General features: G+C 41.9%; 1 protein-coding gene across 1 annotated transcript in view; it reads left to right on the top strand.

Annotated features, from left to right (window-relative positions):
• Positions 1-14,595, top strand: part of STOX2 (storkhead box 2) — a gene marked incomplete at both ends in the record, with an annotated part of 58,865 nt that extends 44,270 nt beyond the window's left edge. The window contains 3 exons of the mRNA XM_079534892.1: positions 446-598; positions 8,185-10,447; positions 14,400-14,595. Coding sequence (XP_079391018.1) covers positions 446-598; positions 8,185-10,447; positions 14,400-14,595 — 2,612 coding nt within the window. The remainder of the gene's footprint in view (positions 1-445; positions 599-8,184; positions 10,448-14,399) is intronic.
• Positions 14,596-27,350: the final 12,755 nt, after the last annotated feature.

The following is a 27,350-nucleotide window of genomic DNA, read 5'->3' as shown; positions in this document are numbered from 1 at the left end:
TGTAATCTCCGTCACTAATAGATGTAGTCTGTCAAATGGAAGTGGTAGGCAGTCCATACCATTAGCCAGTGAATGAATGGGTTGTGAAATCTGTGCAACCAGAAAAATGTGTATAACGCTTTTGTGTATGGATTTACCTACTAGAATGTTCAAATGTAAGGTTTTGCAACCTTAAGTGATGATTTGTAGGTATTTTTCTGAGTCTGCCTATTGCACCCTTTGAGAAAGTATGTCTGCACTGTGTACATCTCCCCTGTTCCAAAGATCACCGTGTCCAAGTTTTGAAATAAGCTTGTTGGTTGAAATAAGTTGGATGGTTCTCATTCTGCGGAGTACAAAGACTGCAGAGCTGTATGCATCATTTCCAATTGTGTCTCTTCATCGTTGTTCTGTAGGCAGCATTTTATACAGAATGCTTCATTGCACATCTGTTGTTTTTTTGCAGGTGATGTATCACCAATCAGCATGTCTCCCATCAGTCAGTCACAGTTTATTCCACTTGGAGAAATCCTTTGCCTGGCCATCTCAGCAATGAACTCTGCCCGAAAACAAGTCACACAAGAAGCACTAATGGAGCACCTAACAACCTGCTTCCCAGGTAACTGTGCATGAATAAATCATTGGTCAAAAGAGCTCATGCCTGTAAAAGGGCAGTTAAAGAGTCCCCCCACTCACTGCCTAAAAGATGCTTGTCTGTTTGGCTTCCTTAGAAGATGGAGTTTCAGCATTTAGTAATCTGTTTATCTTAACTTTCCTGGATGGGAATATTGATTAATCATGAGATGATACCCAAAAGTAAAAGGAGGCTTTGGGGTTCCAATGTTAAAATTTTCTGTTCTTTTTTCTTATATGCACAGAGAAGTTCCATTTGATGGAGCCATTCACGTGAGATACACATTTTGCAGGGCCAATTCCTGACTTTATGTAAATATTGAAACAATGTCTTGAGATACTAAACAGCAAATTGTGTTCATTTGTTTCTTTTTTTTAATATTTAAAAAATACAAATAAATAAGGCTATTTGTCGCTTTTATCACAAAGCACCTTCTTTATCATCATAATCAGGAGAGTTTAAGACTTCTTTATTACTTAAAGAGAACAAAAGCATATGTTGGAGCCAGAACAGACTAATTCCACCTCATGGCTTTCAATGTGGTTTTAAGAGCTCTGTTAACTTCATTCAGCTGTTTCAAGTGCCATCATTCACTCTTTGTAGGGCTGACCTCACAGAGGTCTCTGTGTAGAGCATTCTCTTTAAAAAGAGTAGGTTTCCCACATCCTGCCTGTGGGAGAGACTCTTAAATCTGGCAGGGCCTGATATGAGTGCTGGAGTCCAATGGTGATGATGTGTCTGCCTCAGCAGGAGGGTGTTATATTTAAGCTGAGAAGAGGCTGTCGGTCTGGCATGCAGGGACTTTCAGAGTCATCTTGGATGCAGTTCTAGTTTGAATATTTTTTTAAATTTATTTTTAACTTGGCAACTCTCTATGACTAAAAGGTTTGGGGAACTGTCCCTCAGTTTACAGTTCTCTGAACTAGCTAAGAAAATTGTTTATTGTACATCTTTTAATGACACAAAAGCAGTAATTAAAAATTCTTCAGTAATAAAACTACTGATGTATCTGCTTCTTCTAGGCAGCCTAATCGTAACGGTGATCATAACACAGTGAGGTTGTGGATGCCCCCTCCCTGGAAGTGTGTAAGGCCAGACTGAGCAACCTGGTCTAGTGGGAGGTGTCCCTGCGTGTAGGAGAGGGGTTGGAACTAGATGATCTCAAAGGTTCCTTCCAACCCAAACCATTCTATGATCCTATGTGTTTTCATGTCTTGAACTTTTTTGTATCTTAAAAGTTACAAAGCAAGAGTTAACTCAAAGCCTTAGAGGTTGCATTGACTTTTGCTGCAACTGGCACTCACTTCTGAGGTTTAAAATGTTTTAAAATGTAGTTTTGAATCTACAGCTATGTTTGAGGTAAACAATTGTGTCTGACATTTGATAATTGTACTTTGGAAAAGATTACTGCAAGCATATTTTGTAAATACTATCTCTCTGTCCTGATTTGTGGTTTAGCTTGCAGACCATTTATTTTCAGTATGCTTCACAGATGTTGAAAACCGTGGTAAAAGTTGTAAGGGATAGGATGCAAAGAAGGCGAAGTTCATAATTGTAATTCTAGATAAATTTATTTTGATGTTTTTTTCTAGGTCACGTTTTCTATATAGCTATGTGTTTGAAAGGTTGCATAGATTGCAAGTGTTTTTTCCAGTGATTCTATCAGTACATTTAATAAAAACGCAATTGCATGGCGGAAACAATAATTTACTGGTGGCATCCCTTGAGTTTCCTGGGAGCATGGTTATCAGGTGCCATGGTGCGTTGTGCTGTTCTTGCTAGACAGAGCCATGCATCAAAAATAATTCAACAGGCTCTGCTGCCGCAGACTGCTCACAAGAAGCCTCAGGCAACTTAGCACACAGTCTCTTGCTGCCTCTTTTTTCCACTGGCCATGGACATGTGCATATCTCAAGTTGGGGATGAAAAAAAGGAGAGCCTTGTTTTTCCCACTCCATTTCCTAAAACATAAAGGAAATTATAATTAAAAAAAAAAAAAAACACCCACCCTTTGTTGTTCAGTTTTTTCCCCTCTCTAGAGGAATGCCCTTCTCTTCCAGCCATAACGTGTTTAACAGAGAAAGCGTGCATGTTCTCTTAGCGTATGAGCACTATCCACTCATCTCGTGCCTTTATACGATGAATGGAACCCTTTCTCATGTTGAGTGATATTTCCACTTGTCTGCCCAATCTCTCTCATAAACCAGCCATGGCTTTTTGAGTCCTTCTGTTCGCTGTGGCTATTTTCAAATATCTGATGTCCTCCCATATTCTGATAGCTTATTTTTCCTAATTATGTTATGATACGCTGAGAGAGAGGAGAGCATTGCCAGTGTAGATGTAGCTGTCATTGTCAAATAACCTCTCTGTAGCTCACCCTGTAGCAGGACTTGTCTGCCTGTGCTGTTTGTGTTTTAATGAACAGACGCTTCACTGCTCTTCATGGCACATATAAATTTCCTAAGACCCCAGATGCCATTCTCAAACTGCCTAAGAATAATAAACCTCTTTCCTCAGTGCGGATCTTACACGAGCAGTCTAGCCCTCTAGTTTGCTGAGCCATTGTGCAGGCATAAATCTGGGCCATGGCTCTATCTGAAATAAGGTATGCTAATTATTTATAACATCACATAGCAACCACTCCACATCCTTAACTAGTATTTCATGAGCCAATCAGAGTATTTCTTTTATCCCTTGTTAAGCCTTAGCATCAGCTCAGGAGAAAATCATTTTAGCAGACTTAACACCATTTAAATACTACTTCAGATGTATTTTTCATGAATTTATTTTATTGAAAAAGTTTGTAATGATAACGTATGTCTTATTTGTGGCGTTTGTTATTTACCAGGTTTTTTAAAGAACAGGAAAGTTCCTGCTGCACATGCTTCCATTATTCTAACTTGGAATTACTCAATGAGATGTTTGTACAGCCCTACTTTATATTTATTGACCATGGTTTAAATCCTGTGCACTAAATGTAAATCTTTGAAATCCAGTATAAGGAGCTAAGAATGTAACCTCTGCTCCTGTGTTTAGCAGCCAGACCCTCTTATCTGTATTGCTATGGCTGAAGGAAACATTGAGCATTAGACTATGCTGTCTTTAGTAAGGATTTTTCTTTTCTATCCAAATTTGTCTGTGTTGTTACAAAAATCGTTTTAAGGTATTCAATATTTCAGCATGGAAACTGTGTCTGTGACTAGGTCATGTTTTGAAGTAAGAAGTTTTCTGAAAGCTGGCAAATTTCTCTGACGTCCACATTCATATCTGTTAGCTCTTTAAATATGTGAAATGTATATGTAGCACTTAAAATAAGTGTCATACATTAACTGAGTTCACCCTAGGTCAGTGTTCTTTGTGAGCAGCAAACAAGACATAATCTTCTGTCTGGAAGCTCAGAGGATGGCATAGTAGACTCTCTTGAGATGCAAAAAATGTACATGTCTGATGATTCAGTGTCCAGACAGTTTCTGCTTTTGAATTATTTAAACACTACATAATCTTAAATAACACCACTGCTGTCATGCAGTATTTTAAATGATAGAGCTTCTAAACTACTGGTTGGTTGGTTTTTTTGTTTTTTTTTTTTTTCTTCTTGCACCTATTTAATAGGAGCAGGGAGACCTTAAGTAGACTTCTGAATGCAAGGGCAGGTTATATATAGAAATGATGTGGGCAGGTTACTGTGAAGAAAAAGATCTTGAGGAAGCCAGGAAATCTGATTTCTTCTTCTGCTTGCGCCTCTGAGTTGCCATGATCTTTGACATCACTTGCCCTCTATCTCTCATTGTTATTTCCAGCACAGTAGGGCTGCTAAGTCTAAGTTCTTTGATTATTTTAAATGGCCTGTTCTGTGCCTGTTGAAGTCAGGAGAATCTTGGCCAGTGGCTCTAGATGGAGCAGGGCTGGTCCCAGACTGTTCATGTTGTATACTTTCTCCTTAGTGTATTTGTTGATGCATGGCATTGAAATTGCTGTATGAAGAACAGTTGAATGACCCAGTCCTATCTTACAATCTTCATCCACAGCAAGACTTTCCTCTGCTGTTTTTTAACCTCATTAAAGGTTGTAGAACACATAGAGGAACATTTATTTTATTTTTTATTGAACCTGCTGCAATCTAACAGAAATCTCACCAACCATGGGATTAAACAAGGACTCCCCTTGTATTTTTGTTTTGTTTTGACTTCATGAATATGAATTGTCACATGAGATGATCTCTCTTTCCAGTGCTTGTATGGGAAGTTTGGGCTTCTAAATTTGCGTAATTCCATTGCACACCCAGTATCACACTTCAAGTTTGGAAACAAAACGTAACAATACAACTGGAGTCATAGGATGAAATATTTAACTGCTCAGAGGGAAAATAGACATAGTAGGTGGGAAAGGAGAATCATTATGCAGGATAGATGTTACACTTCCTAATATAAATAAACTACTTGATCTTTGCACTCATTTGGCTCTGGTTATGAGCAGTGGGAACACTCAAGTGCACATCTGCCGAGACTACGCCATATGCAGCCATGTTTGGAGTATTCACCTAACGTACTAGGTATAAAGGCATACACAAAATACTAGCAAGGGGGCTAGATTAATTTCATTGCTCCTGTTCACATTGCTGAACAACCTAATTCAAGTTTGAGTCTGTTTCTGCTTTTGTAAGTACCTGAAAGAGACCTGAACAAAATCAAAACAAAAGTAGGTAGTATTAGCAATACTCCAGAGATCTGCATCTGCCATCATCGCAGCTGGGGTAGTGAAATGAAGGGAAGTACCACGTGCAGCAAGCAATAGGAGTGACAGTCTCCAACTCCAGAGAGAAGGCTGACACAATTCACTTACAGCGTCACTGACTGCCCAGGCATGCTAATTTTTCTGCATGTTCTCTGTCCCTACGACTTAGTCAATTAATGTAACTACAGTGCGTCAATTTTTTAGACACTCACCCAACATACTGTAGTTATTATGGTTTTTTGGGTGAAAAAATATGCATTTATTTTTACCATGTATTTGCAGGGCGTTTTTGTCACAGTATAAAAAAAAGCTAGCTTAAAACATGAGATGATGCATATCAATCTCTTGCTGAATGTCTTTCTCCTTTTTCTCCTTTTTCTTTTTTCTTGTTCTTTTTAGTTAAGTGAGATAAGGATGAAAGACCAAGTACTTCCAGTACTTCCAAAGGTAGTAGATATGTGTTCAGGTATTTATTTGTAGGCTCCTGGAGGATGCAGTGGCTTGGTCAGGTTGTATGTAGAGGAAGGAGTAGAGATTGGCTGCTGCACGACAACTGCATCTCAGTAGGAGCAGGACTGGACCCTGCAGTGCATTTTCAGCACAGAATGGAGAGGCATATAAGCTTGAGATTGGAGTCATCTACCACTTGTGCAAAGCATGAGGGGTGGTACTGACCCTAAATTTCCTTCTGCATGCTCTATGTAGATATTAAAGGTATGTCATTATAATGGGCCTGTGCATTTCTTCCTGGAAAATGATGAATATCTTTTGCTTATTAATTCTTTTCACTTTCCGTTACTACTGATATCCCAGGTAGTTTGCATCTGTTTCTTTGGCAGAAACAGGCAAGAAAAAGGCAACATGCCTTTTTTTCATTATATTTTACTTTCCATTGTGCTTGACGTGATAAATGATATATCTGTGTCGCCGTATTTTATATCATGTAATTAAGTGTGAGGGTGCTTGGCAGCAAGCCTTCTTACTTACAGGATGTTAGAGCTGCTGTAAGTTCCAGCACTGGTCACCTTTGGTTTGTTCAGCACTGTAAGACTTCTTATTTTGTTTGCAAAGGCCAGACTCCTTTGGGCTACCAGTGGTTTACTGAGGGCTATCATCCCATCCCAGGAGCATGCCTTTTCCAGAGTTGCCCTCTCACCAAGAAACTGTTTTTGAGCAAGTTCTCCTGCTCTCTGTGATACTGAGGTTTTCATTGTCCTGCCTTTCACTTGCACTGTGTTACTGGGTGCTGATGCTTGGGAGCCCATTTAATTGTACAGTCAGAGTGTGGTAATCATGTGATGAGATGTTGGTCGTACTGCCAGAGCTCTTGCTGTCATTCTCATGTTTGCTCACGTAAGGAACTCAGGGAGCTCGCAGGCTGCAGCCTTTGACATGTGGGCAAAGAGCTGGTGACCATACACTACATGCTATGGAAGGTAACTGCATGACAGGAACAGCTGGTTGAAATTTTTCCAAAGTATTTCTGTGAAAAGCAAGTATTTGGTGAAATGTTACTGAAGGCACAGTTTCATGAAATTTTCATTCTTTCATCTATTCAGAACCTGATATGATAATTTGATACAATTTTTCTTGCACTTCCTAGGTGGGCTAATGGCATGACTTATCAAGGTCCCTTCCAACATAACTTACCTTCGGATTCAATTATTTATTTACTGATTTAATTTTATTGGAAAAACTAAAACCTAGAGTAAATAATCATAACTTTTAAAAAGAGTTTCTTTAGTTCAAAAAATATAAACCAGCTCAGTACCCCAAAATAAGCTTAAACAGTTCCTAGTTCATCAAAATATAGTGGTCGAAGATAACAATTTCAACTGCCATTTTTTAAAGATTATTATTTCTCATTCAACACAAGCAGATTTCTTTTTAAACTACTTTTGTTAAGACTCTTGTTCCCTTAGCTCTACATGGAACTTACTCCTGTGCACAGCATGCTAACTTGGTATTTTATCTAATAAATTATTAAAGACTTGCTGCTGCGCCACTGAACTCAGCAGGAGTACTGGTAGTGGGAAGGACTGGGTTCACAGTGCCACGTTTCCTATGCGGCTGGTGTGGCACTGATGCATGGCTGACATGCTTGACCGTCTCTTGGTATGTGATATATTTACTTAAGTAAGCATCCTTCACATTGCATATGAAAGACAGAAGCAAATTCTTAGGAGCTAGATCTGTAAATTTCAGCATAGTGGAAATGTTTCTTTGGGTAACTTGAACTGTATCATTCAAAACATGTATTTTGGAGCAGCTGTTTTAGTTGAGACATGTTTTAATGGGAGAGCAAACCAGTTCAATCAAGACTGTGATGGGGGGCAATTTTGGGGAATCCTTTTTTTTTTTTTTCCTTTGTGGTATTCTTCTGTAGGAAAACTACTTAGGCATCCAAATGAACAAATAACCACTATTTTATATGAGACTGTACATTGTTATAAGTAGTTCTGGTGACATGGGATATAGGTATTTGATTGGAAGAAGAAGAAAAATGAAATATTCCTTCTAACACCCTTTGCTTTCCAGTGATTTTATCCTGTAGCGTAGGGTCACCTATGCGATGGAAGTGACTAGAAGTTCTCTCTTCCTTCTTTTTTTGCACTCCATTAATGGCCTCCTTTCTCTTAATAATTCATATGTTTGAAGTGTAGGAGATAAGTGAAAAAACAAACAGACAAGAGAATGCCTAACAAAGTACTTTGGAGTTGTTTGTTCAGCATATTCCAGCTTGCATATTAGAAAAACAGGTTTATGTAGGGGAGGGACGGAGCCAGAGTACTATATTGTTTACATACTCCCTGATATGTGTTTGCTGTCGTTTCTAGGGGTTCCAACACCCAGTCCAGAAATCCTTCGACATACGTTGAATATGCTTGTACGGGAGAGGAAAATATACCCAACTCCAGATGGTTATTTCATTGTAACCCCGCAGACTTACTTTATAACACCATCTCTCATAAGAACTAACAGTAAATGGTACCATTTGGATGAGAGGATACCTGACAGGTCTCAATGTACCTCTCCGCAACAAGGGACTATCACTCCCTCCACCTCGGGATGCGTCAGGGATCGAACACTACCCAAAAACCACTGCGACTCCTGCCATTGTTGCAGAGAAGACATGCACAGCATGCATGCATCTACCCTACAGAGGAAGTCAGCCAAGGACTGTAAAGACTCATATTGTCCTCCTTCATTATGCCAGGTCCCGCCCACTGAGAAAAGTAAAAGTACTGTCAATTTTTCTTATAAGGCAGAGACGCTCACTAAGCCTAAGGATGTAGAAAAACAGTCTAAGAAATTTGGACTCAAATTATTCCGATTAAGTTTTAAGAAGGACAAGACAAAACAGTTGGCAAATTTTTCTGCCCAGTTTCCTCCAGAGGAGTGGCCACTGAGAGACGAGGACACCCCTACCACTATACCTAGAGAGGTAGAGATGGAGATTATCAGGCGCATTAACCCAGATTTGACTGTGGAAAATGTCATGAGGCACACTGCACTAATGAAGAAACTTGAAGAAGAAAAAGCTCAACGAAGCAAAGCGGGATCTTCAGCTCACCACAGTGGACGAAGTAAAAAAAGTAGGAATCACAGAAAGTCTCATGGGAAATCGAGGTCCCACAGCAAGACTCGGGTATCCAAAGGAGATCCATCAGATGGCTCTCATTTGGATATACCTGCAGAAAGAGAGTATGAGTTCTATGATCCCTTGACTCGATCCCCACGGGAAGGCTGTTTCATAATAGAACACAAGGGAGATAATTTTATAATGCACAGCAACCCTAGCATGATTGAATCTCACTTTCCCATGACACCAGAATGGGATGTGTCTGGTGAGCTGGCCAAAAGAAGAACTGAAATGCCTTTTCCTGAACCTTCCAGGGGAAGCTCCCACTCTAAGGTCCATCGGAGCCACAGCCATACACAGGATAGACGATCGAGGAATGAGCGGTCTAGTAAGGCTAAAGAAAGGTCTAGATCCATGGATAACTCCAAGGGACCTCTGGGCTCAGCTACTTTAGGCACTCCTGAAGACATGGGTGAAGGCTGTAGCCCAGATGACCAAACAACTAGCCAAACTTACATTGATGATAGTACTTTAAGGCCATCTCAGTCGCTCAGTCATCAAAGGGCTCTGATTTCATCTGCAGGCTACAAAGAGACTTGCATCCCTGAAATAGCTAGCGGCAGTGTAGAAACCCCCAGTTCCTGTAGTCTGTTGGAACAAAAGCCTACGGAGAATTTGCCATCGTATAGTGAGCTCAACTCCTGCACAACAAAATCTGCAGTCGATGACTATTTCCAGTGCAACACGTCCAGTGAGACTGTGCTTACTGCTCCGTCACCACTGGGAAAGAACAAAGAGGATCATGACACACTGACAGGGACAGATGGGCTCAAAAAAATGACTCCCTCAGAAAGACAGTCTCAGCATGTTCCCAGGGAGCCTGGGGTGCACAAAGAGGAGTCCCCAAAAGGCCCAAGCAGTGGTTCAGCAGTTGTAGGCCAGACTCCAGAGGTGATTGCAAACGGACGGCTGGTTCAACACCACAGTGCTGAATCAAGCAGCCTTGATAAAAGGAAAGAAATATTTAGCAAGGATACACTCTTCAAACCTCTGCACAACACTCTTTCTGTGAATAGTTTCCATAAGTCTAGCACGCCCCTGCTAAAGCCCCATCAAAAGACCCCTTCTGACACGTTACCAGTCAGATGTGAGAAACTTGAACAAGCGATAGTAACCTCAGTCACACAAGTCATGCCTGTCTCACAGAGACAGCAAGAGACAGCTGGGAACCAGGAGGCCTCGTTTGACTACTACAACGTATCTGATGATGACGACTCAGAGGAAGGAACCAACAAAAATGCCGAGGAAGAGAAGAACAGGGATGATGTTGGCACAATGCAGTGGCTCCTGGAGAGGGAAAAAGAGAGAGATCTGCAAAGAAAGTTTGAGAAGAATCTCACTCTTCTCACCCCAAAAGAAACAGAAAATAGCAACAACCAGAGAGCCACCCACTCAGCCCGCCTGGACAGCATGGACAGCAGCAGCATTACTGTGGACAGCGGGTTCAACTCTCCACGGTAGGACTGTCACATTAACTGCATCTTTACAGTCTAGAAAGTTCAATTTTTAGTTATTTATGCGTATTGGTAACAGAATGTAGGGCCGTATTAAACAAATGTACGTGTTCTAAGTGTTTTCTGCAGCTCTGGAGTCTGATATTGAGATGTATGGTTTTCTGCCATACTGTAAGCAACTACTGGTACTAACTCTGTATTATCTTATTTGGCTGAAAAACCTCCCTGTATCTTTTTTTTTTTTCTCTGTTTTAAACTTAGGTTTGCATTTAGAGTAGCAGGGATGAGCTCCTGCATACTTGCCCCTTCTTTTTCTCATCAAGACTAATTGGAAGACTAGACATGACTAGCTGCCATAATCTTTGGCTCAGGCCAGAAAAAAAAAAAAAAGTTTAGTCTGGGTTTTGGCTTTTTTTGTTTGTTTTCTTCAAAAATTTTGGAAGTGTGTCTATTGCCAATGAGTCTGGAACAGCTGTTTCCTCCACACTGCTGAAAGGGCTCAAGATATTTTACCTTCAGAAATGACCCAGTACTGCACCAGCAAAGAGAGAGATGTCTTGCCTAGGAAGCTTGGGAAAAGAGCCCACGATTGTGTGTGGTGGCAAGGATTAGTCATTTCCATCCTGGAGATTGCAGATATTACAGAAGTCTTGGTGCACCTGGACTCTTACAGGTTTAGTGAGGAGAGAATTCCTAGTGTGTTTCCTACCCTGAAGTTCTGATAATCTCATTTCCAGGTTAAGAATCCTTCACTCGAGCCTTCTTCTTTCTCCCTCTGGACTTTAGCTATCCTAGGTCCCTGCTGGAATGGAGCTTGTCTGGTTTTGTTTGCCCTGGATAGCAACCCATCAGAGTTCAGAACAATGACTCTGAAACCACAGAAATAATTTACAATGCTTGTTCTCCTATAGTGTCTTACTTAGGTTTAAATTATTTATTGCCTGTGTTTAAAAATAAAACCTCCAAGAGTGGATTTGTATTAGAGGAAAGAAAATTGTTTTCTTTTAACTTAAAAAGTGTTCTTAATCCTCAAAATTATATAGTCTTAATAATCTACTGCAAAAGCTCACAGAAAGGCACATGAAGGGTTTCCTGCTTCTACACACAGGACTAATTTTCCTTTTCAGTTAAAGTCATGTCATTCTGAAATAAATTCCTTTGGATTTGATGGTTACTCCTGCTTGATGTTAGTGACAAGGCAGGAATTGCTGGGCCTGCTGCAGCACGCAGCAAACATCAAAGTACCGGAGCAGATTTCTAACATATGTATGATTTTTTCCTAAGTAAAAAAAAAAATTGAAGTAATTTGAGTAAAATGACCACGTTTGCAGTGAATCTAACTTTAAGAAGGGAATTCAAGAAGATTTTGATTTTGCTATTGTTACTGCTCTGTAGATGCTTGGCATCTTTCTCACATACAGCTGCTGTATGAGGCTATTTGTGCTGTTTATTTTAAAATGTAATCTCTTTAAGTTGAAGTTCTATAGTTCTGACTGGCAGTCAGTTTTTGCAGGGAAGTATATAATGTTTGGTACTGCTTGCCCAGCCTATCCTACTCTGCTCAATGTGTTTCATCTCCAGGACAAGATATTGACTGGATAAAAATTAGTTCTTAGTTTTGCTAGATGCATGCTAACTGAATATAAGCTTGCTTTTCTGGTTAGTGCAAAGTCAGACATTTTCTTCCCTAATTATTTACAGAAAGGCTAAAATCTCTGTTGAAGTTCAACCAGAACTTAGATTGAAGAGAACAGAACGTTGTGAGCTTACTGGATTCAGTTTATGTTAAGATTAAAAGGGAAACAGATTAGCAGCTTTTAATAATGATCATGTTCTACACAGTGTGTTTTAATTTTATTAATTATGATTCTTTTCTTTTTGGAAGGCCACAGAAAGTAAGGTTTTACATTAAAAAAAAAAACAAAAAAAAACACATTCTGTAGGCACTTTTTTTTCTGTGTATTTGTTTCGTAAGGCCAGTGTAAGTCTGGATATTTCAAAGGCTTTTAAATATCCAAGTCATGAGTTTTGCATCAAGATGATTAAATTGGATGCTTTTGCTCTCTTCTGGTCACTCCTCGATATAACTTTATAAAAACAAATGAAGATGAGGTTGATTTGGACTCTCTGGCTATATTTACCTTTCTGTTATTACTTGCCTACCTTTTAACAAAAAATGTACTCCACAGCCCTTCTCCAGGAAATGTAAAACCACTGTCCAGCATCCGTCTGGTAAGATTCACCTAGCTGTGACAGCATCCATTAGCAGATGCCTTGGGAAGAGGATAAAACCAGCACCTGTATCTGGTGATATCTCTCAAGTATACTCTGGGCCTCTGCTGATGTGCGCCTCTGGGGTTGTGTCTGCTGGGCTGTGGTCACGCAGTGTTGCCTGGGGAATCAGAGTTAGCAGTTCTACACTGAAAGAAAAAGGGTATTCAATGAGAGGTGGGTACTTCATGTGATTTGCAATGGTCATTTGACTTCAAAAGTGTTTTGTGAATGAAATTCATCAAAACATCACTGTCTGGAAGACAGCCTCTCAGTATTTTGTTCATTGCATTTATACAGGTGGTATAAGGTATCCATTAGCTCACCGTATTCATTTTATTGCTTTATTTTTAGGGCTTATATAATACTGCTGTTCTTTTGTCACCTAAGGAAGGAGCTAATTTTGGCATTACTCTGCATACAGAACTCACTGTAGTCGTTACCTGTAGATGTCGTAATGGTCAGTTTGTAACACTGGAATTGAAATTGTTTGAAAATGTGAAATTGGTGGTCCCTTTAAGAAGGATACAATACTGAATGATTTTCAGAAAGGAAAGGTTGCATCTCTTCTTGTTTGTAAGCAGAAAGAGAGGAATCAAAGACCGAAAGCACAGCCTATGTCACTGCAGCTCAGTGCATGTGTCACCCGTCGTAGCTGTTTGGAACTGCTTAACAACAAGAGAGAAATTGGCAGATGATCAGTGCCATTTTGATTGATTTTAAAAGATCTACAAGAGCTTCTCTAAAAGCATCATTTTAGTTGTCAGTTTAAGATGACTTACAGCTAAATTTATTACTACAGCTAAACAAGACATTTCTTTTTCCCCTTGTGTCACGCACTGACACATTCCTCCCTCTGTTCTCAGTACCTTTGGCTGTAGTGCCCATTTAACACCCAGTAGTACTCTAAATGGACTCAGGAAACATGTCCTTGGCAAGTCGTGATGTCATTTTGCAAAGAAATGGGGCTATACATAACCAGGATCCACATGCCTTGGTTTGAAAACCAAATCTCTTTCTGCATGGAAAAACATGATTTAGAGATTAAGAGTAGAAAGAGAACAAGAAGAGTGGTAGTGCTGAAATCTGGCTTTAGCATATGGATGAGTTTTTTGAAGCTGTGGGCTAAAATATAGACTCTTCTGCATTCTTGGTGAGATGTATTGTGTAGTCTTTGAAAGTGCTAAGTGTGCTGTCACTCCCATGGACAAAGGATTTGTTAGAACTACAGGAACTCGGTCTGTTATCTGAGTGACAAAGCAAGTTGTGCTGCACGGTTACTCTCCTAGCTGTACATATTCACAGAGCTGATTTGATGAAGTTACTTTGTACAAAAACGGACAAGCCAGGGAAGAAAATTATGTTCCACAAAATAAAATAGAAGGTATGTTCTTGAGTAAAAATCCAGATACTTGACAGTGGTTTGGTTTACAGACCCTGTGTGACAGCTCCAGTTCTGCTTAGTGCTGTCCCTGTGTTACAGCACGGCTACTGCTGAGTTCTGCTGGAACCCGTTCTGGAAGAACATATGTGAGCTGTCAAAATGAGATGGTTTATTAATGTGACGTTGCATACAAACACAGGAAGCCTATTATAAAACGCTCTATTCTCCTTTCCTGCCTGGTCGATAGATATATCGGCATGTCATATGTGAGTGTGTATATATATTTCTTTTCCGTTCTAGTACTCGGGAGAGCCTGGCATCCAACACTTCGAGCATTGTTGAAAGCAACAGACGTCAGAACCCTGCTCTGAGCCCAGCACACGGTGGTGCAGGCCCAGCATTCAGCTTCCGAGCCACCGCAGACCCGCCGACAAGCGAAGCTGAGAAACTGCAGAAACCAGCTAACTGCCTGCAAGCTTCTGTCACTAGTGTCTGATAGTCAGCCTGCCTCAGAATTTCTGTCTTATCCCATACAGCAAAGTTTACGACACTGGGACTGATGTTTACATCTTTGGAGAAAAAAAAAAAAAAGAAAAAAAAAGAAAAAAAAAAAAAGCATCTCAACCACAGTTTTAGTGTTTACTTAAACTGTGCTGCTATGTAGACTAGGGGCAACAAATAAATCTTTCTTTCGAGGTATTGCTTTTCACATTTGCGGCTCTGTAGCAACAGAATAGCAGTAGGGATAATATGTACACTTTTTGCTTCACTTAATTGTAACTGAGCACATATATGAAAGTCTAGACACTGTAAGTGTAATCTGCATTTTCAATGTCCATGCAGTTGCCAACTTCATTTAAAAAAAAAATGCCACAGATGTGTGATGCCCCTGGTCAGAAGCTAAACTCTGCTGCAGAGTTGGTTTCCTTCAAAAATTGAGCCAGTGCTGACAGTGACCAGCCAGGATCACCGCGAGGAAAAATGATGCCAAACGTGACGAGTGATGACCTCGGCTCTGTCTGCGAATTATCGGTACCGATCAGTCATTTCCACTGTGCGTTTTGGTGACAATTTTGCAAATACCTGTTGAAGTGAATAAGAAGAGGCTCTTTTTTTAGATTGTGGAGGGTGGGGAGGGAGATGGCTTTCCCTTTTGTGTTTCAGAAGTATGAGAGATGCTCGTGTATGAGAGAAGCTTGCTGCATGACCTTCCGCGGTCACAAATGGGGTGGTAGGCCTTTGTGTAGAGGGGGGAATGGGGAGGGAAGGGAAAGTTATAACTGTTGCAGAGCTGCGGCGTGGAGTGACACAAAATATAGGAAATATCTTCAGTTTACGTAAAGTGTTCTAAAAAGATAATCTGATTTTCGTGTCACTTCTGGTATTGCATCTTGCCATTAACGCAGGAACCAGAAAAAAATCTGATTTCTTTGAACAAAAATATTCTTTATGATATAAATGACAAGTATGGCCTGAAGAACTGATTTCTTTCTAGTGGAAGGACATAAATCTATTTTATGTAGCTTATTAAATAGAGTGCCTAAATTAGGCTATTAAAAAATAGCATACAGTGTAGTTATTATCAGAGAACAAAATTTAGAGAATTATAAACTTCTGGCCTTTTTATTCAGTGGATGTTATTTGCAATTTAGCATTTTATGGACATGTTTAGTTTCTAGAAATTAAATGTGTCCGTATGGTGGGCAGTAGAAAACTGAATTCTGTAAGTATGGTTTATCCTAATTGCTCTCCCCAAAACTGTTACTCTGGAGTAATTTGTGCCATGCTAATTACTGCAGAGTAACTTCTAGGGATAGTTGAACTTCAAAAATAATTTTGAGGTGTAGGGTCACATTCTGCTCTGTTCCTCATACAACCTGGTAGTGCAACAAACTGACTTCAAAATTAATTCTGTCTTCGTTTTCTGTCAGAACAGACAAATTGAAATTGGTGGAAGAATAACAAAGATATTAAATCGTTCAGCAGTCCAAACTGTTGAATAGAAGAGAGACATTTCCACTGTCTAGCTCCTGTAGTACACAGGTATTAAAACCAACTGTACATACTAAGAACCAGTCTTTTCATCAGGTTCTGGTGACATACATTACTCTGTACGCAGAGTCATTTGAGCTTCACTCGTGTTCTATATTCTCATCAGAAGTCTTCACTGAAGGTTCAGCCTTATGTTATGCAGTTGGATATGAGTTCATTTTCTTACCAGCCGGCTTTCTAACTGGATGCGACCAGTTTCTAATTCTGTAAGAACATCTCCAGTACCCAGTAAATGCACAGGTCTGCTTTCCTTGGTTTCAGTGTACAAATTCCATTTCACAGGAGCAATAAGACCTTTTGGTGCACATGAAGGAAATTATTGTGCTTTTGGTTGGTTATCAAAGTCACTTGGCCTTTAGCCTTCTGCCTTATCATACCTTCCAAGATGTGCTCTAATGACCATATAGCGCTTTGCATGACGCATCTTACTATTCAATATGTAACTCCAGCCGTGCTTACTCCATGCGAACTGTAGAGTCAGAGATTTTGTGGGGAGCTGTCATATACTGTGCAGTAGCTGACTGTGATTTTGTTTTCTGAGGCAAGCTCTGATATCAGTAGTATGTATCCATTCAGTAAATAAAAATGTCAAAACTTAAAAAAAAATAATAATAATTACAGCCGATGATCTGAAGTACAAATGGCAGTATTAGAATGTGAGGAGCAAGAACAAATTTTATCTTCTGGAGAAGTGTTTGTCATAAAGTAATCAGAACTTATGCAGGCAGCTGGTTGTACAGAAGACATAGTTCCAACAAAATATGACAGTACATACCTACAAACTGTGTAGTATGTAGTTTCCTAAAGTTCCCAGAGACCAGCAGACAACATAAATGTCATATTAATGTTGACGTGGCATTGTACCAATATTAATGTGACTCTTGGAATATGGAATGTAAACAGAAGTTTCAAATAGAAACGTTCTAATCTTGAATTGCTTTTTTTTTTTTTTTTCCTTTTTTTTTTTTTCCTGTCTTTTTTCTTTAAAAATCAACAATGGAATATAAGGAAATTCCATCTTGAGGTTCTGGTAACAAAACCACGAGAGTGGAGCTTGAGTGCTTTATGTCACCCTAATCCTTTGATGAAATCATAGCCTTGTATTACGTGGTTGCTTATCTATCATTCTTCTAATGTATCGATTTAAAGGTTTACAGAGTTAGATTAGGTTGAATCTGTGTTGTGTTCAACTGTAAAGGGTCAACACAAATCTGTCGGCATTTTGCACACTTGATATGTATTATTATAATACAACATGTTACTTTTATGGTAATTTTTTTTACACATATAACTACCTCCATGAATTTGATGAAATGCAGCAACATAAAAGCGTATTGTACAAAGCAAGGTTAAAAACTTTGAAGCATTAGCTCATGGCGTTCTCTTGTGTGTCAATGCTTGCGTATGAAGTCATCGTGTTTCCATTGCCACGATTTCCTTTTACAATATTAAAAATCTGTCTTTCAGATGAGTCATGTAAGACTTTGACAAGGCTGCATAATTTGGATAACAGTGAAAAGGGAGGCTGAACCCTCCCATCCTCTCCCCAGTTACTGCTACAATTTCTGCCTGGTAGAACTTGAAAATGTGTATGTAACTGAGCAAATTAGGAACATCTACAGTCTGTGAAATATGATTGAGGGTGTGGGGTTTTAGGGGAAGACGCTCCGGGTATTTTCTTGGCAGCCTGCAAATATGCTGGGCCCTATTCTGCCTCCTTTTGCCAACAGGTCAGGTCATGGTTTCTCGGCACTGGCAAAAGTTAGGACAGCAGTATGTGCTCTGGTTTCTGGAGCGTGTACGTCAGAACCACTCACTCTTGTAGAAATGAGCAGCAGCTCTTAATTGACTTTTCTGGGAGCAGCATTAGGGACCCTGCTTGAGGTATGTGCCTATTGTTCAAAGAACGTGGCCAAGTTCCCAAGAAAAATGAAGCCGGCCTTGGAAGTAGCCAGTTGCAACAAGCCACCTTTCAGAAGGGAAAAAAGATTTTCCAAAAACCAAAGGAAGACAGTGGCGGCTGAACTTAAGCAGATCATATTTATATACAAGCCCCGATTTATGAACACCTCTTTCCGCAAACCTAGTGCCATTATCGCAATGCAGGTTAGTATACGGTCATCAGTGGAGCTAATTTAGCTGTTAAAATAGTTCAGTTAAAAATCGTAAGAGGTCATCCATTTGACTCTGCATCATTGTGAAACATCCGTAAAACAAGCAGCGATGCTCGCTTGACTTTAAAACATATCAGGAAAGAAATATTGTAATGAAAACCGCAGCCTAGTGCTTGCCAGAGCAGTCATTCTTACAGCAGAGAATGAGGAAGCCAAGGTCATGCTTTGCACCCAGATCACGCCCTCTGGCCCTGGAGCCCTCCGTGTGGTTCAGCCAGGGCAGGCAGGTGGGTGGCACCATCCCCATCTTGTGTCAGGGCATGCTGAAAAAAAAAAAAAAAAAAAAAAAAAAAAAAAAAAAAAAAAAGACAAAGGCTGAAATCTCTGGACAAAATTATTAACTGGTTTCCTTCTTTCTCTTCAAAAGTCATTCAAGTAAAATTTCTTAGTTAACCAAAGTGTTGATAGTCTGAAGTTTTCACACGGTCGGTTTAAGAGAGGGGCTGCTGTGTGGTCCTGCAGGGACTCTCAGACGAGCAGTGCCAAACAGTTCCAATCACACAAGTACTGCCAGCAGAGGGTCTAGGAACAGGATTTTTAATTAAAAATGTGTTTTTCAAATACATTTTCCAGAGCTTTTCCTAAACACAGTTGTTCAAGTGGTGCTGAGGAAGCAAATAGCACTCCTGATCTGGTGTCACCCGCACAGTTTACAATTCTCTTTGCTCTTCTGAAGAAAGCTGTACAGTATTAAGAGAGAAAAGTTCTATTTTTTACATAATTCTTTAAAAGAAAACAAAGTATATATCTAAAGTGTTCCCCCCCAACGTAAGTAAAGTACATGGATACTGCATCAGAGAGCTGCATGGCACGCAGGACCCAACTAAAGCCAGGCTGGTGCTAGAAGAATCCGGGACTCGCACTTCTCATAGCGGCTCCGAGCATTGGTTGCAGCCCCACGGTGTAAATCTGGCAGTCACTCCTCGATTCCCCCCTCTCGCAGAGAGCGGAATTGCTTGCTAACTCCATTGAAGCTCAGTTCTGAGCTGAGGATTTCCGTGTTCCTTCCCCCAAGACAATAAAGGAGCAGAAGGCCGCACGCACACCCCTGGAGCTGGAAGAGATCCCTGATGGAGGGCAGCAGCCCTGTGCCAGGTTGTGGGGAGAGCTGGCATAGGCGTTACCTTGGTGTGTGGAGAAGTGTGCTGAAAGGGATGGTAATTCTGCAGTTAACTTCCTGTGAGTGACTGAATGTGGCTGTTGCATTAGGTCTGAGTTAATAAATGCAAGTGGGACTTACTGTATGTTAGAAGGGAGTTTTGCAGCCAAGACTGCCTTGTATAAATGTGTTTGCACTGAAGAAGAAAAAAAAAAAAAAAAAAAAAATTAAAAATTACTTGGTCTCTGGTTGCTGTAAAGGTCATCCAAGATGGATGTTCTGTTTATATTGTATAGTATTTCATATGAAATAATTACGGTTCATGAAATGTCTTCCCTAACGTTACTGATTTATAACAGCACATTTGTAACATGGTTTTTATTGTGTCAGTGTACCATATTGTAAATGATGATAACTTGTCATGCTTAGTATAATAATTTAAAGGAAAAAAGGACAGGGATTTTTGTAAGTCTATATTTGAAAGTCCCTCCATATGGTAATATTGTGTTCATGTTGTTTATGTAGTGTTGTGTGAAATATCCATTTTGGATTGTGTTACTTTTTAAGATATTAAATAACATTTGGTTATATGTTTTAAGTGGATTTCTTGTACCCATCGGTGGCTTTTTAGAGAAAGCGCTTTCCATTTTAGAGAAGACCGCTTCCATTTAACACGCCATCCTCTCCCTCATTTTTGAAACCTTGTGTTACAAATTGCCGGTCTCAGAAAAAACAGGTGAGTGCTGTGTCTGTGTGTGCTTCCCTGGGGGGCTGTGAGAGTGTGAGGGAGGAAATTGGCTGCATTTGAGAGCCCCAGTGGGAAGGGGGAAAAGTACATGGCTGGAGAAGTGCTGTAAAGTCCCCCTATCTCTGCTGATACCTTGTCAGGTGGTATTTTGAAGGTTCTCCTCCCCAGTGTTGCTGTTTTCCATTGGCTCCTCAACTGTTTCTATAATGTCCAACTTTTCTTGGTTTATTTTCTACGATGTCTTTCTCTGTCAGAATCCCACCTCTTCTGCTCTATTCTGGCACTTTTCCTCCTTCTGGTTGTTTTCTTTTCCTATGTGTTACTTGACATGAGACATCCTTTGCTCCTTTTCTCACCCTTTCTGCTTAGAATGTCATCCTACTCCTACAGAGCCTATTCCTCCCTTTTTCATTACTTTTTCTTTTCACTATCCCTGTTCATTTAAAGACCCCAGAGAAGAAAAGGAGCTCCTCTCAGCACTTCCCTTCCAACCGTGCCACTCCAGATTGGTGACTTTAAAAAAAAAATGCTGGGTGGAAGTTTTCCTTCGCTGTTCATCTTGTCTGTTCTTCTGTCCTTTTGGCTGCCGCTCCTGTTTTCTGTGCTTTCTTGCCCAACATCTCTGCACTTTGAGGGCTCAGAAAGGAGTCCTCAAACCTCAACTAAAGCCCCGGCTCTCATTTGTCTTCCAGCACTGAGCAAGGCCCCAGCTAAATGCTGAGAAAAACGCTTCCAGAAATACCACTGGCTTTGTGCTGGGAGGGCAGAGCTTGTGCTGATGAGCGGCTTCCTTCCAGCCTCCAAGTCCTCGTGCTGAACAGGGTATTTTTAGCCCTGCTGTCGCAGGAGTGACAAATGGGGACTGGGAGCAGGAAATCCCAAGCACATTTTTTAAAATCTTTTTTCTCATCTCTCATCCCGATAAGCACAGAAGACCTAACCCTATGCTGGCAGCTATTTGAAAAAACAAGCACAGTAAATAAATCAACCAGCACGTACATGTCTGTGCTCTAGGAAGAAGCCTGTCCTTCCGGAGGGGAGTAACCCTTAGACAGGCTGGGACACTGCTGAGCTTAGCATTTGGGAAGCCTCCCCTGCAGCCATGGGACCAGCTCCTTGCTGCCTCAGCTGTGCTCCATCCTCCTCCTGCTGCTCTCCAGCAGGCCCCAGCCACTGGCCCAGCACAGGGAGGCCATGCAGGGAGAAGCTCTCCTGCGTCCAGTTTAGTGCTTGCCTCTGGCTTGTTCCCAATGTGAACTTGCCAGAAAATCCTTATTCAGGATCCAGCTGCCACAACTCCCCATGCTTCCACTGGACATGAGCTTATGATGACTTTCAGATGCTTGTCATCAGGCCAGCCATGACCCTGAGCTGAGGCACGGCCCTGGCACAGCTTCTCAGCAAAATAGCTGCATTTTTTCATTTTTAACCTAAGCAAAGTGGTACAATTTTCCCTCTTCTTCAAAAGGAACAGTGAGACATTTTTCTCAATACTGCAAGAAGCTGATGGTTGAGACCTCAACTTCATCTGCTTGTATGCTTCACATGCAGCCCATGCAACATCTCCAACTTGACAAAGGGAGCCAGGAGCTCCCATCTCCACATGGCCAGGGCTGTCCCATGCAGGCAAGGGAAGATCCAGAAAGCCCCTGAGTTCCTGGGCAGGGCACTGGTGCTGGAACAGCAGGCAGCGATGATGGAGCACTGAGGGTCTCGCAGGATTGTGCGGTCTTTCTTGCACCTGCCTGCCCTGTTACCTTGATTTCAGGCCAGTCTCCCTCTCCAGCCTACAGATGACCCAGGCGTGTGTTGTTACCACCTCCACCCAGCCTCCCTCCATTCTCAGCCTCAGGGGCTGCCCTAGTACACTCAGCTTTTGTTTTCCATAATCTTCTTTTCTTCACCTACTTCAGAAGAAAGATATTTTTCTTCCAACTGTGGTGTTTTATTTCTAAGTAGTCTCCAGTGGGCCCTAGAGATTTATTATTTGTTCATTACAAGGAAGCTCAAGAGCTCTCGCACCTCAGGTAGCTGATGTATTTATTGCTCCTCCTTAGAGGCAGAACGCACTCCCATTACTTTTTTATTATCAGCCATAATCTAACATGCAGCACCCGTATTTCTCATGCTCCAGAGCCATACAGCAGATAACAGTTCCACCAAATAACAGTGTGCAAGGAAGTGTTTGAATATAAAATGAAAACCCTTCTTATTTTTGATGGCAAAGGCAAGGAAAAAAAAAAAAAAAAAAAAAAAAAACACTAAAGCCATACAGGATGGCAAATAATAGTGTATAATCAAAAAATATTAGGATGGTACAATCACCAAATGAACAAGAGAGTTAGGCAAAGCAGACTACGGTAACAAAAGAGAATCAATAGAAAGCTTACCCCTATCCTGGGCTCACTCACAAAACACCAGCAGAGCAGATCTCCAGAAGAGATCCTTCCCCACTGGCAGCCAGCTCTTAAATAGGTCTAGGAGGGGTGCAGCCAGGCTCCACCCCTTCCAGCAGCACAGGTGAATTGCCTTCAGCTGTGCTCCTCTGGCTGACTCATGGCTCGCCTCAGGTGATCCATCAGAGGTTCAGGCCGTGACTCAGCACTTCCCACACAAATAGTTTTACAAAGCTTCCACTGTGTTGAATATTAGGAAAAATTTCTGAGTGGTTGGGCACTGGAATGAGCTGCCCAAGGAGGTGGTGCTGTCACCGTCCCTGGAGGTGTTCAAGAATTGTGGAGATGTGGCTCTGAGGAGCACGGTTAGTAGGCATGGCGGGATGGAGCTGGGCTAGACTATCTTAGAGGCCTTTTACAGACTTAATGATTCTGTGGTTCTATGGGAGGGTCTGGAAGGGTCCCAAATGGCAGGAGTGCTGCCAGCAAAGCCTCTCCTGCCTGGGCCCTCGCTCTGGCCATCCCGTGGCCCACAGCACCACCTGCTGTGCTTTGGCACAGCTGGGAACCAGCCCCCGCCTGAAAGCAGCGAACGTCCTCACACTGCTGGCAGTATCCTCTCTGCTCAGGCTGCTCCCCTGAAAAAAACACAAGGAAAAAGTGCTTATCTTAGCCCATCACCGGCCTAACCCCTTCCCATGTGCACAGGAGGTTTCCACTCAGGAAAGTTCTGAACAACACAAGGCTCTCACGTTCGCCTTGCAACAAAACCTCCTCCCTCCCTTCTCCCATTTCCCACTGTACGTGCAGCAACTCGCTGTATGTTCCCTTCCAGAGGATGTGAAGCGCCTCTGCGCTTACTTTGTGTCCAAAAAAATCATCTCTTCTCTCCAGGAGGAGAAGGCGTGTGATGCATCCCAGATGTCTGCACGAGGCAGCAGTCTGCAGACATAACAGATTGCAGGAGGGAGGTGGGGAAGCAAGGAGCAACTGCTGCCACGTGCCCCTCTCAGCAATGGGGGAGCTGTGAGGCTGACACTTTGCTGCACAGACATATGAAATCCTTTAAATGTTACACGTATTTTATTTTTGTGACACTATCTATGCAATTGTTGAGAACTCCCTAGTGATAATACGAATGGTAACTTATGAATCTTTCCTAATTTGGATCATATCTGAATTATTGTATGTTTTTTTCAATGGGACAAAAGTCCAGAACAGCAAGCACTGAAGACCACAGATGGGCTGGAAACCACAAGAACCGCCCATGCTGGTTGGCTTTGGGCAGCCCTAGTTTCCACTGAGCTGAGTTAGAAACAACCAGCCCTAAAAGCTGCCCTCACCCTTCCCATCACAGGGCACCCAGGAAATCACCCAGAGCTGTCCTTGCCATCACCTCTGGCTGTCACACTGGGGGATGCTGCGGGGCTCATGGGGCAGCACCTCCTGTGGGCTGTGGGGTCTTTCATCAGGGGCTTTGCTCCAAGCCCATCCAAGGGCAGACCTTGAGGACGAGGACATGGGGCTGTCACAGCTTTCTTGGACTGACCCCTGCACCGTTCCCACACAGCCAGGCACCTTATCTGCCATGGCATGGTCCCTCAGCTTCTACACCGTTCGTTCATCCATCTTCCTCCTTTGTATTAATTTTTTAAGCTATAGCTGTCACATCTGCACACTTACCAGCTGCTTTCCCAGTTTTAATTGCCTTCCTCAAGGCAATTAAAAGGACTTCCTCAAGAGTCACACCTGCTTTTCTACAGTCCTTCATTTGTCACTGTCCAAGCTGGAGAAGGGAGCATTTAAAATTCAGCCTTTATGACTGCGTTGTGTTTCTCTGAACCAGTGATTAACTGCTGAGCCCTTGCAGGCTGTATCCAGCAGCGCCTGCAAGAAGCAATCCGTGTTTTGCTGGGAAGCTTCCCACATCTCGGCCGTTGAATATCTTCCCGGTGGCGGGTCTCGCATTTTTTTTTCCCACTTGGTGTACGGACACGTGAGGGATTGACTCCGAGCAATCTGATCCCCGGGCTGGGCTCGGTCACCGCGACGAGAGGAGGGAGCCCGGGGCCGGGCCCGCCGTATCGGCAGGGGGCGCTCCGAGCCCGGTAATGGCGGCCGAGGAGGTGCGCTCCCGTTCCCGAGCCTGCGGCGTTCGCATCCTCGGCGTTTCTGGCTGCTCGTACAGAAACGGAAAGACAAAGCAATAAAAGCAGCGAACAGGGAGCTCCCCGTTTCCCCTCGCCATCTCTGGACCTCCTTTTCTTCTCCTCAAGCTGCTGAACAGCGCTAACTGATGTCATTTATGATCAACGTGGGTATGTTTCTTCTGCCTGCACACAGGTGCTCTTCTGCAAGCTCAGCTGGCAAAGCTTCCCCAGCAGCCAGGACACCAGCGGCAGCCATGCAAAAGGCTTTTCGGCTGTGCAGATATGTACAAAGCTTGAGAATTAAGGAGTGTAGTCAACTTTAATTCTGAAATGCTTGTATTTTTGAGTTCTAACATGAATTAGAGGAGTTACCAGTGCAACTTAAAGCAATCTACCTAGCCAGCATCAGCCAGCTGAAAGACCAGGTCAGCTTTGCCTATTGAGGCCCAGCTGCACAGACAGTGACGCTGATCCAAAGCTCAGGGCAGGCACTCAGCCGGTCCCCAGTGAGCTGGGTGCTGTGCAAACACAGGGTGAAAAGGTGGCTCGTGTCCCAGCGATGGAGGAGGGGCTGTGCACCCCAAGCAGGCCTGAGGACATGCAGCAGCGGCGTGTGGAAGATATGAAAGCTCTCGGTGCTATTAATGCAGGCAAACTGACACAAGAAACAGTGGAAAAAAACGCACCCGTTCCAAAGGTTAAATACTGAAATGTGTCTGGAGTAAAGGACTGAACATACAAGCTACAATAGCTCATGAGATGTATTTAATGTCCCTAATTCAAATGCTGACAACTTTGCCATTTCTCAACAATGTTATCATTCATCTTTCTGATGATTAATCAGCAAATGCTTCAAACACTGCTTATCACACACTGATGCAGCAATCAAACAAGAAAGGCGAGGTGTTACGGATGCTTCTTTTTTTTTTCAAAAATCTTACAGTATTTACAAAAAGATGCGTATTTTTATAACAGCATTCTCAGAATTATTCACGCATTCACAATCAGTCATCGTACAAAAACATCATTCAGAAATACACCCACCTCAGTTGCATAGTGTACAGAAAAACAGGCTGAAGACACTGAATGAGAATGTGAACTGATTCAGAGGTACAAAATTTCAGAGGAAGAAAGCCACGCTTCTCCAACGTAACCAACTGTAGTACTCCTGAAGCTAATGAGCTTCTTGTAGGTCTGCCACCCAGTCTCCCTGTTACAGATCAAGTATATTTTGAGGCGTATCAGAATACAGCTGTACACTTTCTGGATTTTTTTTTCCATAAGAGGATACTGGATTATTTTTGCAGCAAGACTTAAAACTGCAGACTGAAGGGACCCGCATGCGCTGTGTGTATCCTGTTGGTTTTGCAGCAACACTTTCCCATTTTGTCGTTTGGTTATCTTCTGTACGCTGATAATTTTCTCGCTTTAAAAATGTGCTCCAGTGAATTCATTGAGCCTGGTTCATTAAAGAGCAACAGGGAACTCTGAACACTGGATGCTTGTATTACAGCTACTGCAAATGCTTAGAAAGCACTAAATTGCCTTTTATACTCAACAGTCTAATAACAAAGACTGATTTTCTCCCTTTTTTTTCCCAATTGATTTGATGGTTCACTTGAGCTTTAAAAAACACATTACATAAATCTTTATAGCTATTACAGAAGTCTTTTGTCAAGTTTAATTTGTTGTGCTTTTTTTTTTCATAGTGTAATCATTCACCCTTAAACTCACTGTACCAGAACGGTGCTTGACTCTGGATCCATGTGAATAACAAGCCTTAGAGATTTATTTTGCACAAGGAGGGATCTAAATCCTTCTAAAGGCAGTTTTTCACTGAAAGCTCTTGGTTCAGAGGTATTTCAGAGAAGCGCTCAGCTCCTCTGAGGGCGTTGCAGAAGACCACGGCCTCCCAAAGAGGAAAGGACACTTTGCAGGATCAGATCCTGTCAGCTCTGTTTTAGAGTGGCTAATTTCACAGCAGACATTTAATGATGCAAAAGACCACCTCTCTCCTGACCCATGGTGGTATGTATTCATCCCATGTTTAACACCGAGGGCTGTGACAAGTGGGCAGTTTAACAATTTGGTGGCTTTAATCTTCTGAGCTCACAGAGCTGTGCTGCTGGCTTCCTTGTCAGCCCCGTACTGAGCACTGCCCGAGGGAAGATCCATGGCTGCACTGGAGTGAAAGAATAGGGCAAATTGTTTTTTCAAGGGATTTACTGCACCTGCTGTGTTGATGTTTTCAGGATTACATCATCTTTGACTTGCCCTTCAGGTGCACTGCCTCTGAGAGCAGCTCCATGCTCTCCTGCTGTATGTAACTTGACTGTTACAACTTTCTTTGGGCTTGGTAATCCAAAAAAAAGTAGGTATAGTAGCTAGGATTAACAGAGGGAGAGATGGAAAGAAATACGTATGTGTAAACCTCTCTCCCTGCTGCAGAACACCACCTCTAAAAAAAAAAATCAGGGGAGTTTGCAACCTACCACAGTGCTTTAATGGCAGAGAGCAGGAGCTGGTAGAAAAGCAGGAGGCGTCAAAAATCTTCAGAAACACAATTGGGTTAAAGAAAAAACAAAACGAAACAAAACGTGTAAGCAGGTGGATATCATCTTCACCAAGGAAA

Source organism: Tetrao urogallus (genome assembly GCF_951394365.1).
Source record: "Tetrao urogallus genome assembly, chromosome: 4".
Classification (NCBI taxonomy): Eukaryota; Metazoa; Chordata; class Aves; order Galliformes; family Phasianidae; genus Tetrao; species Tetrao urogallus.
Note: the sequence above shows the minus strand (reverse complement) of the source record. Positions and strands in the feature narration are given on the sequence as shown.